The 20,809-nt window shown below is 45.1% G+C and overlaps 2 protein-coding genes across 4 annotated transcripts in view; both read right to left on the reverse strand.

The window, feature by feature from the left end:
• Positions 1 to 6,997, reverse strand: part of GAS2L3 (growth arrest specific 2 like 3) — a 30,824-nt gene extending 23,827 nt beyond the window's left edge. The window contains exon 1 of one of the 2 annotated variants that reach the window (XM_007067694.4): positions 6,710 to 6,997. The gene's annotated coding sequence lies outside the window, so the exon portion shown is untranslated. The remainder of the gene's footprint in view (positions 1 to 6,709) is intronic. The other variant, XM_027829890.3, reaches the window with a different exon arrangement.
• Positions 6,998 to 18,092: 11,095 nt separating this feature from the next.
• The window catches only part of NR1H4 (nuclear receptor subfamily 1 group H member 4), a 49,266-nt gene continuing 46,549 nt past the window's right edge, over positions 18,093 to 20,809 (reverse strand). For both annotated transcript variants that reach the window (XM_043524855.1, XM_007067693.3), the window contains exon 9: positions 18,093 to 18,937. In XM_043524855.1, the coding sequence (XP_043380790.1) occupies positions 18,699 to 18,937 (239 nt within the window). In that variant the 3' untranslated portion in view covers positions 18,093 to 18,698. The remainder of the gene's footprint in view (positions 18,938 to 20,809) is intronic.

Here is a 20,809-nt window from a genome sequence, read left to right on the forward strand (position 1 = left end):
AGAGAGCAGAGGCAGGGTTTCATCCCCTCCCCCTCCAAAGCAGTGGGCACAACCATTCCAGCCCAGCATGTGTGTGGGCTCCTGCCACCATCACCCCAGGCTGGGGAACTGTGTGTGCATTGGAAGGACAGGGGATTTCTGTTACCACTCCTGCCACCCCAGCAGAGGAGTCTGTACAGAACTAATTGTGGGGGGAGAAGCATTAATTTATTGTTGGAGGGGCCCAGCTAGGCTGATTTATTGTGGGGTGCAGACCAGGCATTAATTGATTCATTAATGGAGGCAGGAGCTGGCAGTAACTGGAGGCTCGCCGGGGAGGCCAGGGTGATGGAGCTAAGTGGAGGGGAGAGGAGGGTGCTGGACCACACAGCTGTCAGTGTATCTCAGGAAGATGGTATGGCTTGGGGCACACCCCCTGCACAGGCCTCAATGGCCCAGGCAAACTCCCCCCCCCCCCCCCCCCACTTTCAACATGCCCTCGTAAGGTGGTTCACTTGCTCTCTACACCCCACAGTGCCACCACCTGGTGTACAGCAGATCCAGGAAACAGAACCACAGGGATCCCAGTCTATATGAACCAAAGTAGGGTGACCAGCTGTCCCATTTTTGGGGACTTTTTCTTATATAGGCGCCTATTACCCCCAATCCCCTGTCCTGTTTTTTCACAGTTGCTACCTGGTCACCCTAAACCAAAGCATTTACTGCAAAAATGAATAAGAACTCAGGAGGTGCATCTTGGGGTTTGTCTGCGCTGTAACAGTTAGCTCAAGTTACTACACTCAAGCCAGCTACCTCAAGCGAGCGTGACTGGCAACTCAGAGTGACTGGATCAGCAAAACTATGAGTTGTTGTACCTTGAGCTGCTGCATCCCCACTGCATTATAAACTCCAGTTAGCAGCGCTTGACCTTCAGCCCACCTCCCTGTCAGGCCAGTTAACTTGAGCTAGAGATTTGTATGTGGACAGGAGTTAGGGGAAAAACTCAAGTTACAGGTCAAGCTAACAATGCAATAAATACAAGCCATTAGTGCATTGTTTTAAATGTCAATCTATTCGATGCATTAAATAAGATGGGTAGTTCATACTCATTAGCCCTATAAGTCATTATGTTGCAAAAAGATGCTAAATTAGATACAAGCTATTCTGTAATGCAAATTTACAAATCTGTCCAAAATTACATATGTTGTAATTAGAGTGACCCATAAGCAGTTCAGACACTGAGCAATACAACAAAAAAAAGTCAACTCAACAGTTATTGGCATCTGAACTATAAAGGAGGTAGCCACTAATTTAGATGGATGTGGAAGCCAAAGCCATTTATAAACTCATTACAAAATGTTTGTATGTAAGACTGTCTCTCTCTAAATATAGGTTGAAGATTTAAATATAAAGCATGCTGGGGTGGAAGATTGCAACCCCCAAGACAGTCAGAAACAGACCATTCTGAAACTGATGGAAGTTTTATATTAGTTCTGACAGTATTGTTGGAACCCACATCCCTACAAAATATGTTCATTTTTAAATAAAAAACACAGCTTCTTTCCCTTCATAATGTCAGCTGGTGTGCTGGTGTAGATTTAATATATCCAGGAGATCTTCATTATACATACTGACAATTTTGTTTTGTATGTTAGGTTCTTAAATGTATCAGAACAGATGTGATGCCTAGAGCGTGCTACTATATATTTTACTACAGCAACTATAGCCTTCCAATTACATCATAGGAAACAAAACTTCTGCTTACTTTCAAATTGATTTCCTGGGGCGGGGGAAGGCCTCAAAGGCATGGAATAGAGAAAGAACCAAATTAGTCACCAGGGCTCAAACACCTTGGCAACCACCTATCTTTTCATCAGGGTGTATAGCAACCGTGCTCCTTAGGGAGTCCGTTTCTGGAGCCCTAAACAATGGAGTATACAGCATTCTGCAACTCCCAACTTTAATACAGAGGTGAGGCTCCTGAACTCATACAAGACCCTGCATGACAGAGAAGTTCACTCAAGTCAAGGAGCATTTCCTGCTGGAACATGTCAGCTCAGCAAGCAGCATCTTTACAGCAAAGGTGTAACTGGTTTACGTGATAAGAATGGGTGTAGCCTGGAGGGCCCCGTGGCTACAACACGGCCAGAGCCAGCTAACATGGTTTCAGATACGTTTGGCCTGGACTTCACTGCTAAAAGTGTTTTTTACCTCCAGGTAACTAATGCACATGAGCTATCCTGAGGTAAAAAACACGACACTTCAATTTTACTGTGAAGTAAACAGCTCTATAGCCCCTCCACGGGTTGACGTCAGGGAGCTTACCTCACGGCAAAATTGGAGTGCCTGGACTTCACTGTCGCTCTACCTCAGAATAGCTCATGCACATTAGTTACCTCAAGGTAAAATGCGCACCTTTTTTAGCAGTGAGGAAAAGGCACCTCAACAGCACATCTCAATAGTGCTTTTCAATCACGGTAAGCTAACTGACTGATAAAAAACACCCTTTTTACCCAGCAAGGCAGGAACTAGGAGTGCAGCCCTAAAAGTCTCAGCATGTTGCTCTTTGGGTAGGCAAGGCCTGGCCATCCTGTTACATGGCTATAGTCAGGAACCAAGTAAAAGGTTTTAAAAGACCCCTGGCAGGAGCAGGACAAATTATAATATGGAAAACCTGCCTGTGTTTTACTTTGAAAATCCTTATACAACACTAGTAAGATTTCAGATGTATAAATCTATGCCTTAAAGTCCAAAGGTACATAATACTTTACATTTATATAGTTTCTGTATCCCAAAAGATGCCAAAATGTTTTACAAGGTAAAATGCAGCCCACCATTTTTCGGCACACTGAACAACACGAATGGGAATTTTAGCCAAGGACATTTGCACAAACCACATTCCTATAAAATCAGTACTGGGATCAAGGGTCCAGGTAGAGAACACTGCACCCTGATTTTAAAGGTGTCTTCCAAAAGATCCCCGTGGCACTCATCTTACAGGATCCACTTCGGAAGGGCAGTGTTGACCCGACTGGATTTGAACCTGTGGTTCCTGGGAGCCTGCTTTATCCAAGTTTGATGATTAAGGCCCTGAGGTGAATATAGCTGACCTGCTCAGCAATAGTGACCATAATGTAATTAAATTTAACATCGAGAGAGGTTGGGCCCCGAGCGGGGGGAGAGAAATACCAAATAAGACTGCCACAGTAATACTGAACTTCAAAAAAAGAGGAACGACACAAAAATGAGGAAGCTCGTTAAACAGAAATTAAAAGGAATCGTCACAAGAGTGACACGCCTGCAATTTGCATGGAAACTTTTTAAAAACTGCATAGTAGAGGCTCAAATTAAATTTTTTACCTCAAATTAAAAACAGTAAGTGGACCAGAAACATGCCACCGTGGCTAAGCAACAGGGTAAAAGAGGCACTTAGAGGCAAAAAGGCATCATTTAAAAACCGGAAGTCAGATTCTGCTTAGGAAAATAGAAAACAACAAACTCTGGCAAGACAAATGTAAAAGTGTAATTAGACAGGCCAAAAAAGAATTTGAAGAGGAACTAGCAAAAGACACAAAACCTAACTGTAAATATTTTTTAAAGTACATCAGAAGCAGAACACCTGTCAAACTATCAGTGGGGCCACTGGACGATCAAGGTGCAAAAGGAGCACTGAAGATAGATAAGGCCACTGCGGAGAAGCTATGGTTTACACTGCACAGAGCTTACAGTGGCACAGCTTCATTGGTGCAGACGCTCTAAGCCAATGGGAGAGAGCTCTCCCATAGACTTAAATTATTCCAGCAGAGGCAGGAGCTCTCCCACTGACATAGTGCCGTCCACACTGGCGCTTAGGTCAGCGCAACTTATGTCACTCATGGGTTGGCTTATTCACACCCCTGCACAACGTAGCTTAAATAAGTTGTGTACACAGCCTAAATGAAATCTTTGCATCAGTCTTCACTCCAGAGGATGTGAGGGAGATTCCCACACCTGAGCCATTCTTTTTAAAAGACAAATCTGAGGAATTGTCCCAGACTGAGCTGTCTATAGAGGAGGTTTTGAAACAAATTGATAAATTAAACAATAGTAATAAGTCACCAGGACCAGATGGCATTCACCCAAGAGAGTTCTAATGGAACTCAAATATGAAATTGCAGCACTACTAACTATGGTATGTAACCTATCACTTAAATCAGCCTCTGTACCAGATGACTGAAGGATAGCTAATGTAACACCAATTTTTTTAAAAAGGTCCCAGAGGTGAACCTAGCAATTACAGGCTGGTAAGTCTAACTTCAGAACCAGGCAGATTGATCATTTTGTTTCAACCAGACACATAGATGAACATGATATGTTTGGGAAGAGTCAACATGGCTTTTGTAAAGAGAGATCATGTCTCAAATCTATTAGAGTTCTTTGAGGAGGTTAACATATATATGGACAAGGGTGATCTAGTGTATTTGGACTTTGAGAAAGCCTTTGACAAGGTCCCTCACCAAAGGCTCTTATGTAAAATAAGCAGCCATGGGACAAGAGGGAAGGTCCTTGCATGGTTCAGTAGTTGGTTAAAAGAAGGAAACACAGAGTAAGAATAAATGATCAGTTTTTCACAATGGGGAGAGTTAACTAGCGGGGTTCCCCAAGGATCTGCACCGGGTCCAGTACTGTTCAACATATTCATAAATTATCTGGAAAAAGGGGTGAACCATGAGGTAGCAAAGTGTGTAGATGGTACAAAATTACTCAAGATGGTTAAGTCCAAAACAGACTGTGAAGAGTTACAAAGAGATCTCACAAAACTGGATGACTGGCAACAAAATGGCAGATGAAATTCAATGTTGATAAATCCAAAGTAAATCACTTTGGGAAACATAGTCTCAACTATACATATAAAATGATGGGGTTTATATTAGTAATTACCACTCAAGAAAGAGCTCTTGGAGTCATTGTGAAGAGTTCTCTGAAAACATTCGCTCAATGTGCAGCAGTGGTCAAAAAAGCCAACTGAATGAGGAACCATTAGGAAAGGGACAGAAAATAAAACAGTAAATATCATCATGCCGCAATATAAATCCATGACATCTTGAATACTGAAGGCAGTCCTGGTCTCCCCATCTCAAAAAAAGATATATTAGAATTGACAAAAGTACAGAGAAGGGCAACAAAAATGACTAGGGGTACAGAGCAGCTTCCATATGAGACTTGGACTGTTCATCTTAGAAAAGAGACGACTGGGGGGGGAGAGGAACACGACATAAGTCTATAAAAACATGAATGGTGTGGAGAAGATGAATAAGGAAGTGTTATTTACCCCTTCACATAACACATGAACTAGAGGTCACCCAAGGAAATTATTAGGTAGCAGGTTTAAAACGAACAAAAGGAAGTACTTTTTCTTTACACAAGGCACAGTCAACCTGTGGAACTCATTGCCAGGAGATATTGTGAAGGCCAAAAGTAAAAGTGGATTCAAAAAAGAATTAGATAAATTCATGGAGATCCATCAATGATTATTAGTCAGGGACACACCTCCATTCTCTTGGGTATCCTTAAGCCTCTGATTGCCAGCGGATGAATCACTGAAAAATAGCCCTGTTCTACTTCATTCCCTCTGGATTATCAGGCCCCAACCACTGTCGGAAGACAGAATACTGGGCTAGATGGACCATTGGTCTGACCCAGAATGGCCATTCTTATGATCTGGCGAAGTGAGCTGCCTTCACTTGCCCTCAGATCCAAATGTAGTCCCCTTGAAGGCAATACAAATACACATTATTTAAGTTTCATAGTTTCGTGGTGTGGTGCGGTGCTGTCATTTCATTCTAGAGTTGTATATACTTTCAGAGAGAGACTAGTGTTTTATAAAATGTCCTCCAGCACAAACCTACAAAATACAAAGATGTTAACAAAACATTACAATTGTAATTTTAAACATTCAAAAATCAAGAAATGGAAAAGTTCCCATGGTAATTTCCTCTTACCGCAAACTGAGATTTATGCTAGATACAACATATAAACTGAAAAAATATTTCTTATATGTAATTTTAGAGAATGATTATGCTGTTTAATATACACCTTAATATACCATATGGTTAAAATTGGCAAGTTACAGTTAAAATGATTCCTCTAGCTTTTCCTTTGCCTGACTTTCAAGTACTTGATATTGATTATGAACAACCCCAGTCAGCTCAAAAGTGCACTTCATCTCATGTAGCTCTTTACATTGTACTTCAGGAGGTGTAGATCTCTTTCCACTGCCAGAGGGAGAGGCAAAGATCTCTAGCAACAGGAACTGAAGGGTGTATTGATCAAATCAAGAATGCTTAAAGACTGAGTTAGAACAGGTTCCAAGTCACGTTATCTCCAAATCTGGATGATAACGATCATCATCACTGTTAGCAGCAACTTATTCGGAAGGTTAGTTTTATTTTCAATGCCAGTAAGATTCCTCACGGAAAGAGGAGACCTGCTCAACGAGAGCTGTCACAAGATCCTGCTGCTGCGGCAGTTTGGCTGCAGGGCAGATGTCAGACAGTGCTCAGAGATTGTCTATCGCACTGCAACTCACACACCAAGAGCATCCTTCATGCTTTTTTTGCGCCGCACTAAAATAAATCATCCCCCACGCCCCAGGAGAAGAGACGCTCGTACACAGCCCCAGCTTTACAAATTCGCCGAGCGCAGTCCCCTCCCTCACCCCCAGAGCGAGCGTGTAGGGGCGACAGCTGACCTCCGGGCTGCTCCTCGGATCCAGCGCGGTCCCCGTGAGCCGCGCTGGGGGGGAAGTACTCACAGACGGCGGCTGCAGAACTCGCGCTCCCCCCGTGCAGCGGCCTGGCACGCTGCGGACACAGGCAGAGCCCTTGCAGCCGGGGCATCCCGCAGCTCCCTGCCAGGATTCATTCGCCTCCGCCCGCCCGCGCCGTTCGAAAGGCCCAATCGGGCGGAGCGAGGAGGAGCCTGGCGAGCCGGGCCGCAAGCCCTGGGCGTCGGCCACAGCCAGCCCCGCCCCTCCGTCGGGCGAGCCCGGCCTCGCCCGCTGCAGGGCCTTCCAGGCGCAGCCTCGAACCCCCGGTCGCTCCCTGGCCCGGGGCGGCTGCAATAGCATCACCTGACAGCCCCGTGCTGCTGCCTCCCCGTCCCCGGGCTCGGCTCTGTCCGGGGAGAGTGAGGAGGCGCCCGGGGAAGGGGAGGGTGTCGCTGCAGGCTGTCCCCATGGGCGGGACAGGGTCGGTGGCCTATGCACCCTGCTCTTCTGCAGCCCCCGAACCTGCTGCAGAAGGGTGCTTTGTGGGGGAGAGGGCTAGTTCAGTGGTTTGAGCATTGGCCTGCTAAACCCAGGGTTGTGAGCTCAATCCTTGAGGGAGCCATTTAGGGGGGAAAAACTTGGGAACTGGTCCTGCTTTGAGCAGGGGATTGGACTAGATGACCTCCTGAGGTCCCTTCCAACCCTGATATTCTGTGGTGTGAGGATAACCTTCCCACTGAGAGCCCTCTGGGAACAGAGCAGCGCTAGCTGCCTGAGTCTGCAGACACTAGAAACAATAGCTCCCACTCCCAGAAGGTGTGTTGCCCCCATCTGGTTATGCAGTCAGAGAATCATGCGCAGTGTCAATTTGATTGTTAACCATTTCAAGCTGACCATTTTAACATCCAGCTAATGTCCCCTTTTCCAAGCCAACAGTTGTCTTCTACGCTTCCCTGAGTGCCAAAGTCCCAACTCAGTCACCCCACCCACCTTCTGCTTCCCTCTGCCAACTTTGCAGTGCAGCTCTGCAATGTTCAGCATGACAAAAATTAAAAATGTAAAGACAGCATAAAAGAAATGAATGTAATAGCGAGACACAGGGATACTGTAGTGAGTGTATTACTCATTTTCACATTTGCTACAAATCCGAGATTTGAATTTTGCTGAAGCTGCAGCAGAGTCTACTGCTCTGGAGTGCCAAAGAATACTGGGGTCTTGCTGCAAAGTTTAGGTCATAGTTACTGTGGAGTACCTGTGGCCTTGCTTACAGTTTCTTTCCACGATTATGGTGAGCAAGAAATTGCTGTGTGCTGTGCAAACTCTAGTCCAAGTGTGGGCAAACTTTTTGGCCCAAGGGCCACATCTGGGTATGGAAATTGTATGGCAGGCCATGAATGCTCATGAAACTGGAGGTTGGGGTGAGGGCTCTGGGGTGGGGCCAGAAATTAGGACTTCAGGGTGTGGGAAGGGGCTCGGGACTGGGGCAGGGGGTTAGGGTGCAGGGGTGGGTGAGGGCTCCAGCTGGGGGTGCGGGCTCTGGGGTGGGGCTGAGGATGAGGGGTTGGGGGGTGCAAGAAGGTGCTCTGGGCTGAGACTGAAGCACTCAGAAGGCAGGAGGAGATCAGGGCTAGGGCACAGGGTTGGGGTGCAAGAGGGGGTCAGGAGTGAAGGCTCCGGGTGGTGCTTACCTCAAGCAGCGATTCCTGGCCAATGGGAGCTGCGGGGGCAGCACTTGGAGCAGGGGCCGCGTGCAGAGCCCCCTGGCTGCCCCTACGCGTAGGAGCCAGAGTGGGGGAGATGCCACTGCTTCTGGAAGCCAAGCAGAGCTACGGCATGGAGCCAGACAAGCCCTGACCCCCGCTCCCTGGTGGGAGATGGAGGGCTGGATTAAAACATCTGAAGGGCCAGATGTGGCCCCCAGGCCATAGTTTGCCCATCCCTGCTCTAGCCACTATAAAATGGGGGAAGAGAGGGGTCATTTTGCAGTGGGTTTTACTTTCTTTAACCAAAAAGATCATTTTCTAGCCTTGTCTGTTTCAACTGGTCAGAGAAGAGAATTAAATAATAGTACTTAATAAATACTAGTGTATACCTGCTAGATAGTATTAGTCCATTATTAGATGGAAATGGTAAAATTGTCCATAATCAGAAAAGCAGAAGTGTTAAACAGATACTTCAGTGCTGTATTTAGGACAAATCCAAATGATGTAAAAGTATCATATGATGATGATGAAAGACTTCCTATTCCAATAGTAACTCAGAAAGATGTTAGACAGCAGGAACTAAAATTAGACATTTTTAAATGAACAGGTCCTGATAACTTGCTTCCAAGACCTCACTGGACTGTTAATGTTGATTTTCAATAAGTCTTGGAACATGGAGGAAGTTCTTGAAGATTGAAGGAAAGTTAACGTGGTGCCAATATTTTAAAAGGATAAACAGGATGACTTGGTTAATTATAGGCCTGACATCAATACTGGGCAAAATAACGGAACAGCTGAGGACTCAGTTAATAAAGAATTAAAGGAGGGAAATATAATTAATGACAATCAACATTTTGGAAAATAGATCCTGTCAAACTAACTTGATAATTTTTTTATGAAATTACAAACTTGGTTGACAAAGGTAATAATGTTGATGTGATATACTTAGATTTCCATAAGGTATTTGACTTGGTATTGTACGATATTTTGATTAAAAAACTAGAACAATAAAAAATTAACACGGCAGACATTAAATGGATTAAAAACTGGCCAACTAACAGGTCTCAAAATGTAATTATACAGGGAGAATCACCATGACACAGGTGACACCATGACATGACACGGGCCATTACCCTCTGATCCCACTGAGGGTTACCAAAAGAAACTGCACCGTCTGCTCAAGAAACTCCTTGAAGAAGCACAGGAACAAATCTACACAGACTCACCCCTAGAGCCCTGACCAGGGGTATTCCATCTGCTACCCAAGATCCATAAACCTGGGAATCCTGGATGCCCTATCATCTCAGGCATTGGCACCCTGACAGCAGGATTGTCTGGCTATGTGGACTCTCTCCTCAGGCCCGATGCTACAAGCACTCCCAGCTATCTTCGAGACACCACTAACTTCCTGAGGAAACTACAATCCATTGGTGATCTTCCAGAAAATACCATCCTAGCCACTATGGATGTAGAAGCCCTCTACACCAACATTCCACACAAAGATGGACTACAAGCCATCAGGAACAGTATCCCCGATAATGTCACAGCAAACCTGGTGGTTGAACTTTGTGACTTTGTCCTCACCCATAACTATTTCAGATTTGGGGACAATTTATACCTTCAAACCAGCGGCACTACTCTGGGTACCCACATGGCCCCACAGTATGCCAACATTTTTATGGCTGACTTAGAACAACGCTTCCTCAGCTCTCATCCCCAAGCACCCCTACTCTACTTGCGCTACACTGATGACATCTACATCATCTGGAGCCATGGAAAACAAGCCCTTGAGGAATTCCACCATGATTTCAACAATTTCCATCCCACCATCAACCTCAGCCTGGACCAGTCCACACAAGAGATCCACTTCCTGGACACTCCAGTGCTAATAAGCGATGGTCACATAAACACCACCCTGTACCAGAAACCTACTGACTGCTATACTTACCTATATGCCTCCAGCTTTCATCCAGACCACATCACATGATCCACTGTCTACAGCCAATCTCTAAGATACAGCCACATTTGCTCCAATCCCTCAGACAGAGACAAACACCTACAGGAGCTCTATGAAGTGTTCTTAAAACTACAATACACACCTGCTGAAGTGAAGAAACAGATTGACAGAGCCAGAAGGGTACCCCGAAGTCACCTACTACAGGACAGGCCCAACAAAGAAAATAACAGAACGCCATTAGCCGTCACCTACAGCCCCCAACTAAAACCTCTCCAACGCATCATCAAGGATCTACAACATATCCTGAAGGACAATCCCTCACTCTCACAGACCTTGGGAGACAGGCCAGTCCTCTCTTACAGACAGCCCCCCAACCTGAAGCAAATAGTCATCGGCAACTACACACCACACAACAAAAACACGAACCCAGGAACCAATCCCTGCAACAAACCCCGTTGCCAACTCTTTTTGCATATCTATTCAAGGGACGCCATCATAGGGTCTAACCACATCAGCCATACCATCAGGGGCTCGTTCACCTGCGCATCTATCAATGTGATATATGCCATCATGTGCCAGCAGTGTCCCTCTGCCATGTACATTGGCCAAACTGGATAGTCTCTACGCAAAAGAATAAATGGACACAAATCAGACATCAAGAATTGTAACGTTCAAAAACCAGTAGGAGAGCACTTCAGTCTCCCTGGACACTCAATAACAGACTTAAAAGTGGCAATTCTTCAACAAAAAAACTTCAAAAACAGACTTCAATGAAAAACTGCAGAACTGGAATTAATTTGCAAACTGGACACCATCAAATTAGGCCTGAATAAAGACTGGGAGTGGATGGGTCACTACAAAAAGTAATTTTCCCTCTGTTGTTACTCACACCTTCTTGTCAACTGTTGGGAATGGGCTACGTCCACCTTGCACTGGCCTCGTTAGCACTACAGAAGTAATTTTCACTCTGTTGATATTCACCCCTTCTTGTCAACTGTTGAGAATAGGCCATTTCCACCTTAATTGAATTGGCCTCATTAGCACTGACCCCACACTTGATAAGGCAACTCCCATCTTTTCATGTGCTGTAATATATATATACTGCTTACTGCATTTTTCACTCCATGCATCTGATGAAGTGGGTTTTAGCTCACAAAAGCTTATGCCCAAATAAATTTGTTAGTCTCTTAGGTGCCACAAGGACTCCTTGTTGTTTTTGCTGATTCAGACTAACATGGCTACCACTCTGAAACATGACACAGGTGTGTTTCTAGTGGTGTCAGGCAAGGATCAGTTCTTGGCCCTACACAACTGAGCATTTTTATCAGTTCCTTGTAAGAAAACATAAAATGATCATTAATAAAGTTTGCAAATGACACAAAGATTGGGAGAGTGGTAAACAGGCCCGCTGACGGACGGGCCAAAGGGGGCAATTGCCCAGGGGCCCGCATGATTTAAAAGGGCCTGGGACCCCCGGTCACTGCCGCCGGCAGCGCAGTGGGGCTAAGGCAGACTTCCTGTACACCCTTGCTCCGCACTGCTCCCAGAAGTGGCTGGCATGTCCCTGCAGCCCCTGAGGAAAGAGTCTCTGTGCACTGCCCCTACCTCGACCACCGACTCCGCAGCTCCCATTGGCCGGGAACTGCTGCCAATGGGAGCTGCGGGGGCAGTATCTGCAGGCAGCGCCGTGGGGAGACTTCATGGGCCCCCCGCCTAGGAGCGCTGCAGCCAGAGCGGTGTACTGGTCGCTTTCGGGAGCTGCCCAAGGTAACCGCCGACCCCCTGAACCGCTCCTGCACCCAAACTCCCTCCCAGAGCCCGCACCCACATCCCCTCCCGCACCCAAACGCACTTCCAGAGCACAACCCCACACCTCCTCCCTCACCCAAACTCCCTCCCAGAGCCCAACCCCGCACCCCCTCCTGCATCTAAACTCCAACCCTGCACCCCCTCCTGCACCCAAACTCCCTCCCAGTACCTGCACCCCTCACCCCCTACTGCACCCCGACCTTGCCCCAGCCTGGTGAAAGTGAGTGAGGGTGGGGGAGAGCGAGCGACAGAGGGAGGGGGGATGGAGTGAGCAGGGCGCGGGGCCATGGAGAATGGGCAGGACAGCAGCGTGGTCTCAGGGAAGGGGCAGGACAGGGGGTGGGGCAAGAGTATTTGAGTTTGCACGATTAGACCGTTGGCAACCCTACCGGACGGGCATATGAAAGCCCTGGCCGTGCTGGAAGAGCGCATCCAGCAGCCACTGGGCACCAGCCAGCTCAGGCACAGCACCGCCCAAATGTCAGGTGGACCGCGTCCCTGTGGCTGGTGCATGCGTGGGGGCCCATTGACTGTTCTGCCATGGGGCCTGGAATTACTGTCAACGGGCCTTGTGGTAAATAATGGGACTACACACCACAAATTAGGTCACTAATACAGAGCTATCTGTATTACTTGGTAAACTGGGTGCAGCCAAACTGTGTGTTTTCATATGGCTAAATGTAAATGTATACCTCTAGGAACAAAGAAGGTAGCCATACTTACAGGGTGGGAAAGCAGTGACTCTGAAGAAGATTTGGGGCACAGGGCTGACAGCTCGTGACAACCTGGTAATAATCTCATGACCCCCAGTTTGAAAAGCCCTGCTCTAATTCAAAAAGGAATTAATTCAGTGTCATTCCATGGCCTGTGTTGTGCAGGAGGTCAAACTAGATGATCACAGTGGTCCCTTGTGACCCTAAGAGCCCCTCAGTGCCCCCTGGCAGAAGGCCCACTATAGTGTAACTCATATCAGGCCTGACACACTCACTACCCACAACACACTATTGTCATAATATATATCTAAAAGGTGGCTTTCTTGTAAGGTGTTTTATGTAAACCGGTGACATGCTGGCACCGAAAGTCATTGCATGAGGTATATACGGGTTGTGTACAAAAAGTTATATGTGGGTGCTGGAAATATGTTCTTAAAATGTGTTTGAGAGGCAGAGCAGATATTGAGCCTGCCATAGTCATAGGAATGTGGACTCCCCTGCATGACTGGCTTGATTATAGGCAGAGGACAGTGAAAATACATGTATATATCAGGTAAATGAAGCAATCAAACTAATGAGCAACAGAGGAAGGAGTTTAGTGAACTCACCAGACGTCAGGACTGCACCCCAGGAAGCCTTCAATGGACTCTGGGTAATTTATAAGGGTATCAAAAAGACATTTTACTGATCCAGGACTAGGGGACATAGGGTACCACAATCTCTGAGCCAATCCCCTAGTCTGGAGGTATAGTAGTCTGGATGCTGGTAACTTGATATAAATAAAAAACTGTACAGGCAAAAGATTGTAACTTGCTAAAATTAAGTTTTAGTCACAGAGGGCGTGTTTTGTTTATAGCCTGTCTCTTTTGTTCTTGTTTAGTATCATTTACATCTCTGGTCTTTAATAATAAACTTATCCTTGGTTTATGACAAAACCATCTCAGTACTGTGTATTAAAGTGAAGTGTAAGTCCTCAACTAGCCTAACAGACTGATGTGTGCTCTGTCTCCTTAGAGGCAGCGAATTTAATAATTTCTGGCAGCATCACAGTAAGAGGGCCTGGATACTGCAAGGAGACGTCTCTGAGGAACTTGGGAACTGGGGTTCACTGATTGTTACGGCAAGGCAAGGTTTAGACGGGCAGAGTCTCAAGGAGTTTGCTGGCAAGGCAGACAGGCTGACACACAGTTTAGCAGCATCAAAGCTGCTGAGGCAATGTGGTAATACAATGACTTAAAGTTCTGGGTGTGCTGAGCAGAATGTCAGCCTTATAATCTAAGGATCAAATAATGTTTGAAAGCAACTCTTGTTCCCTAGGGCAGCAAAGGTGGGAGTGCTAGCATAAACAGGGCACAGGTGTTTTCACCAGTCAGTTCTAACCCTGCTCAGAGCAGATCTAGACAATTCCGCTGTTGTACATGCTACACCCACCAGTCCTACGCCTTATGGAGCAACAAAAGTGACTGTGCAAAGGTGGAGATTTTAAGAAAATGCTTAGGTTCCAATCCTGAAAATATGTATGTGCAAAGTCCCGTTGAAGTCAATGGGACTATTCACAGATATAAAGTTAAGCACATGTATACATCTTTGTGGGATGGAAGCCTTAGTTGTAGATAAGGCAATATTAGCCACTAGTGAGAAAGGGGCTCAAAAACATCAAAGAAAAAAGCATTCCAGCCTAATGGGTAATGGGGAAAGGAGTGGGCACGACAAAGAAGAGGATATGTTTGTATTGTTACTACAAAACATCTCTGACAAAAGACCACTTCAAAAAGTTTTAAATGAGCTGTATCAGTAGGAACCCTGTTTTAGATTAGGATAATAATATTGTTCTGCCAGAACTTTAGTGTTGCCAACTCTCATGATTTTATCACAATATTTAGTGGTTTTTGTTACAGCTTATGTTATCTGAATATGTGAAACTTTCAGCTTTTTTTTTTAAAAAAAAGTATCCAGCCCTCATGATTGTGAACAAAAACTTGAAAATTTGAAGCCTAAAGGGGCAAAGACCATAATATAAATAATCCCCCCCTCCAAAAAAACCTATTTGTTAAAATCTCATTCTTTTTAAGCTAATTTCATAATTTTGGGGTCCTGACCCGTGATTTTTCACTGCTTGGGGTTATCAGAACTGCAACTTCTACAATCAAATGTTTAGTCAAAGCAATTAGATAGGAACTGGCAGGACCTAATAATAAAATAATAATAATAATATAACAATAATTTACCTGTATTACTAACAGTATGTTGTTATTAGTAGTTTATTACAATATTTTAAAATTTTTAGTTAAAATTCTCTTTTTAATAAAAAATTCTCACCAAAAATTGTCAATATTTACTATTTTTAATTATCATTTTTCATGTATCATTTTCCTTTTTAAAAACAGAATTGTTTTAAAGAAACAGTTTTTTGAGAAATATTTCAAAAATAGAAAAAATTTTTTGAAAGAACATGCAGTCTAGAACAGTGGTTTTCAAACCATGGGTCGCGACCTAGTCCTGGGTCGCAGAATGTAAGGCATTGGGTCCCATCGGCGGTGCTGCCCAGCTAAAGCAGGGTAGTCCCTACCTGTTCCGACACCACGCTGCGCCCCGGAAGCAGCCAGCAGCAGTTCTGGCCCCGAGGCAGCGGGGCCATAGGGCTCGGCACGCTGCCCCCTTCCCGAGCACCGGCTCTGCACTCCCATTGGCCGGTTCCGGGGTGGGGGCGGTGCCTGCGGGCAAGAGCTGTGTGGAGCTGCTTGTGTGCTTCTGCCTAGGAGTCGGACCTGCCACTGGCTGCTTCCGGGGCATAGCATGGTCCGCGGTGCTAGGACAGGCTGGAACCCTGCCTTAGCACCTCTGCTGCACTGCTGACTGGGAGCTGACCGAGGTAAGCCTGCGCCCCAACCCCACACCTATCCCCTGCCCCAGCCCTGAGCCCCCCCAAACCTGGAGCCCCTTCCTGCACCCCAAACCCCACATCCCCAGCCCCACCCCAGATCCTGCACCCCCAGCCCAGAGCTCTGACCCCCTCCCTTACCCCAACCCTTGCCCCAGCCCAGAACCCCCTCCCACACCCTGAACCCCTCATTCCCAGCCCCACCCCGCAGCCCTCACTCCCGCACCCCAACCCTCTGCCCCAGTGAGCCCCTCCCACACCCCAAATCCCTCATCTCCAGCTCTGCTGGGTCATGGGCATCAACAATTTTCTTCAACTGGGTCTCCAGAAAATAAGTTTGAAAACGACTGATCTAGAAGATGAAGAGAATGAAAATAATTTTGAAATATCATGATATTTTTTCATTGTTTCACCAGCTCTAGTTATTAAAACTGAAAAATCAAAACTAGTTTTTGTACTTTTCTTAGTAAAACCAGGCTCACCTCTTTCTAGTCAGTTTCATAATGTACTAGTGCACTATTCAGTTTTCCACCAGCACAAAGGAATTTATCGAAACACTGGATTGTTTGCATGTTCTTCTGAAAATCATGAACATTTTTTAATTTATGTTAGATTTTGTAACAATTATGTACCCAACAATGTGAGGTCTAGATCCTGCAATATGATACCCTCTGCCTGCTTGAAGCCCTATTGATATTAACAAGGCTCTGCATGGGCACAGGAATTGGGGTCAGGAAGGAATTTTCCTCCAGGGCAGATTGGAAGAGGCCCTGGAGGTTTTTTGCCTTCTTCTGTAGCATGGGGCACGGGTCACTTGCTGGAGGATTCTCTGCTCCTTGAAGTCTTTAAACCACGATTTGAGGACTTCAGTAGCTCAGACATAGGTGAGAGGTTTATTGCAAGAGTGGGTGGGTGAGATTCTGTGGCCTGCATTGTGCATGAGGTCAGACTAGATGATCATAATGGTCCCTTCTGACCTGGATATCTATGAATCTATGAATCATCCCAAAACACCACATTGCAGGATCAGGGCCTAAATTTGAGGCCTAAACTATTTAAAGTGACATACATGAACAATTTTAAATCTACTCCGTTAAAAAAATTAAAATTAGTTTATGTTACTACACTACCCCATAGCCCCACCTTGGCAATTTTTATGGTTTTCTAATTGCATTTTCATATTTTAAAAAGGGTTTTCTTTCCCTTGTTTGCTGTGTAGAAGACCTGCAGAAATAGGAGGTGAAACTGGTTAACTGACTAAACAGTGAAAATAGTGGAAGTTACGGGGCAGAAAGTGCCATCAGATCCACAAAGTAAACAAACTGGAGAAAGGTTTCAGAGTAGCAGCCGTGTTAGTCTGTATCCGCAACAAGAAAAGGAGGACTTGTGGCACCTTAGAAATGGCCCATCTTGATTATCACTACAAAAGGTTCCCCCCCCCCCCCCCCGTCCGCTCTCCTGCTGATAATAGCTCACTTTACCTGATCACTCTCGTTACAGTGTGTATGGTAACACCCATTGTTTCATGTTCTCTGTGTATATAAATCTCCCCACTGTATTTTCCACTGAATGCAACTGATGAAGTGAGCTGTAGCTCACGAAAGCTTATGCTCAAATAAATTGGTTAGTCTCTAAGGTGCCATAAGTACTCCTTTTCTTTAAACTGGAGAAAGTAGAGAAAAATGCTTATTTTCCGTGTTTCAGAGTAGCAGCCGTGTTAGTCTGTATTCGCAAAAAGAAAAGGCACCTTAGAGACTTAGAGACCTTGTGGCACCTTAGAGACTAACCAATTTATTTGAGCACAAGCTTTTGTGAGCTACAGCTCACTTCATCGGATGCATAAAGCGGAAAATGCAGTGAGGATGTTTTATACACACAGACCATGAAAAAATGGGTGTTTATCACTTCAAAAGGTTTTCTCTCCCCTCACCCCACTCTCCTGCTGGTAATAGCTTATCTAAAGTGATCACTCTCCTTACAATGTGTATGATAATCAAGGTGGGCCATTTCCAGCACATATTTTCCATGTAACCTTTGCTATACTATTCTTGGATTTTACTTGTAACATTAGAGAGGATTGTGATTTTCAGATTTACAGTGTCCCTTTAATAGTGTCCCCATAAAATTAGTGCTACATTTATTGTATTAGTTTTAAGAATGATACCTGTTTCTAAGACATCAATAGTGAGATTTAGCTCAGAGCTGCTGATCACGGATACCTATTTCTGATATGTAACCTATTGTAAAATAGGATAGTCTATGGTGGAATTCCACAAAATACACAATATTATCTCAATTTTACTTGTGAATATTGATAATGCAAAGAGAACAAGAAGTTACATATTTATGGCATGCAAGAAATAGTTCGATAGCCTGTTTTGAGGCTCTTTCCATTTGCTCGAGCCAACTGGTTGTCCACCCATTTGAGCAAATAAGAGCTTGGACATCTCAAATTAACACATTTCATGGTTAAAAGATAAAAGTATGTCGAGGCATAAATCATTTCCATTAGTTTATTACAGTAAATATTTGAACAATGTCCTTTAATACAAAAGGTCAAGCATAATAGTACTGTGATGAACAAATATTATGAAAACCTGCATCACCCATTTTAAAAGAAAGAACTGAAAAATATAATCATTCATTTCAGAAGGAACTAATAGGGTATCTCAGTGATGCTGAAGATTATCTTTTTGATCTGAAAGTATAAATACAGGGAAAGTTGTTCTATATTCACATGTGAAAGGCTGATAGTTACATAACATTCAGTACATAATGAACAAAGTTTCTGTATGAAATCCTTTGTGTGTTTTCTTTGTGTGTAAAAAAGAAATAAAGAGAAGTTAAAGAAATAACTGTTGAGTAGTTCTATGAAAATAAATGCTATTTGGTCCTTTAAAAATATTTATCACTGCACATCCCAGATTTCACAGAGAAGAGGGGTAAATTTATGATCATTCACTCTCCATGACATCAGCATCTCTGCATGATGATGGTTAAATGTCCGTAATTCTGTAAGACGGCCCAGAAGACATGCAAAATGTTGAGGGTTATCAGTGTGGTAAAGCTTGCAGAGTTTTTGTAGAACTTCAAGCAGTGGTTCTTGAAGTCTTTCCACAGACTCTCTATCCTTTATGTATTGTCGATCTGGTTTGTTTTAAAAAGAATAAGGAAAAAATAATTGGCAAGTATGTATTTTTGTACATTGCAAACACTTCTCTGAATCTCTTATGAGAAATGGATGGACTGCAGCCTAGAGTATGTAATATTAAACCTTTTCACCCTAGCACAGGGCAACAGTCAAACCTGCCAAAAAGAATGTTTCAAGGCAAGAGGAAGCGGAAGGATCTCAGGACTTGTCTACATGATGCATTAGTGCTCATCAGCGGGGGGGTGAATTCTAATATGCACCAGTGTATCGTGCACTAATTGTCTTTGTGGATCCTACTGGTGCACGCTAAAGTTCATCAGTGTGCTTTGTGCATTAGAATTTACACCCCAGCTGGTGCACACTAATGCACTATGTAGACAAGCCCTAGTGTTGCAATTATGATTGAGACTGCTCTTTTTAATACATACTCCCTTCTTGCAACCAATCATAACTAGCAAAAAAACTAATTTTCAGGCAGAACTTCTCATGCCAGCAGCTTGGTCTTCTGGGGACAATAACTTGGCCTCTTTTTAGTTTGCTTCTTTTTATTACAGGAAAATACACACACAAATTAAATAATAAAACAAAGCTGATCCTTCATCTTTACTCATTTAGTATGAAATACATCCCAGTACAGAGGACCAGCACAAAGCTCTAAGCAATGATGGAAAACATTTTTCCATCAAAACTGTTTTTCTAGCTAAAATTGTATTTTTAACTAAACAATCTTTTTTGTGAAAAGTTTCAGCTGCCGATGGATCATTTTAACTTCAAACACTAAAAGCTTTTTATTAGAAAATGTTGCCACCATACCTCCGAGGCATTGTAATTCAGGTTCCTTGTGTCACCGTTCTCCTCTATGGACTGGGCTCCCCACCTTGACTACATCTCCCATGATGCACTGCAATCAGGAACTCTCACGATACATTGTGAGGGCTCACCAAGAGGGGAAGAAGTCATGTACCATGAGCTATGTAGGCCAGCCAGGGAGATGGGCCCATAGAAGAGAATGAGGGCATGAATCATCCAAACTACATCTTGCATTCAGCAACATGGTGGCATTTACAAATCAAGATTTCTAGTTTTCAGCTGAAAGCTTTTAGTCAAAATTTTTTGGTTTTCATTGTTTTTCCCCATCTAATTTTTTTTTGGGGGGGAGGGGCGGGGGACTCTTTTCCTGGCCATCTCCTGGTACCACCATGGGCAGTGGGTGAAGCTTCCTCTCGGAGAGGTTAGCTCCCCATCCCACCTCTTCTGCTCACAGTCCCGCCCACACTCCACCCCAGGCCCTGCCCCTGCTCTTCCCCAGACCCTGCCCCCTCCCCAGCTGGGTCCCCTACCCACTGGCATCCCTCCTCTCCTTTCCCCCTCCTCCCTGCTCGGCCTCCCCTGCCATTGCTCGATGGTCCCTCCTCCCCCACTCCACTGCTCAGCCCCCTCGCCACTCGCTGCATGCGTCCCTTCTTCTCCTCTCCCCTCCTTGCTTGGCCCATCGCTGGTGAGCAGTGGTGGGCAAGCGGGGAGGGGGCTGAGTGGGGAGGAAAGAAGGAACTGACAAGTGGCAGTGGGCACCTCCAGAGTGGGGGGTGGAGAGTGCTGGAGAGGAGCAGCCAGATGGAGAACATCAAGCTTTTATATGTGCCATGCAGGTTCCTGGGCAGCTGAGGAGGTGGTATCTGCTACTCAGCTTCCCGAGTTCATCAGTAATCTCCCTGGGGAGTCCAAGGGACCGGGGAAGCTGAGTAGCAGATACCGCCTCCTCAGCCGCCCGGAAACCTGCATGGCGCATAATAAATAAGCAAAACCTTCCCGTGGAAGCCCATTCCCAGAAGGGAGGGAAAGAGGCGGGGCCACCACAGCCCAGGCAT

The sequence above is a fragment of the Chelonia mydas genome, chromosome 1 (assembly GCF_015237465.2).
Source record: "Chelonia mydas isolate rCheMyd1 chromosome 1, rCheMyd1.pri.v2, whole genome shotgun sequence".
In the NCBI taxonomy this organism is placed as follows: Eukaryota; Metazoa; Chordata; order Testudines; family Cheloniidae; genus Chelonia; species Chelonia mydas.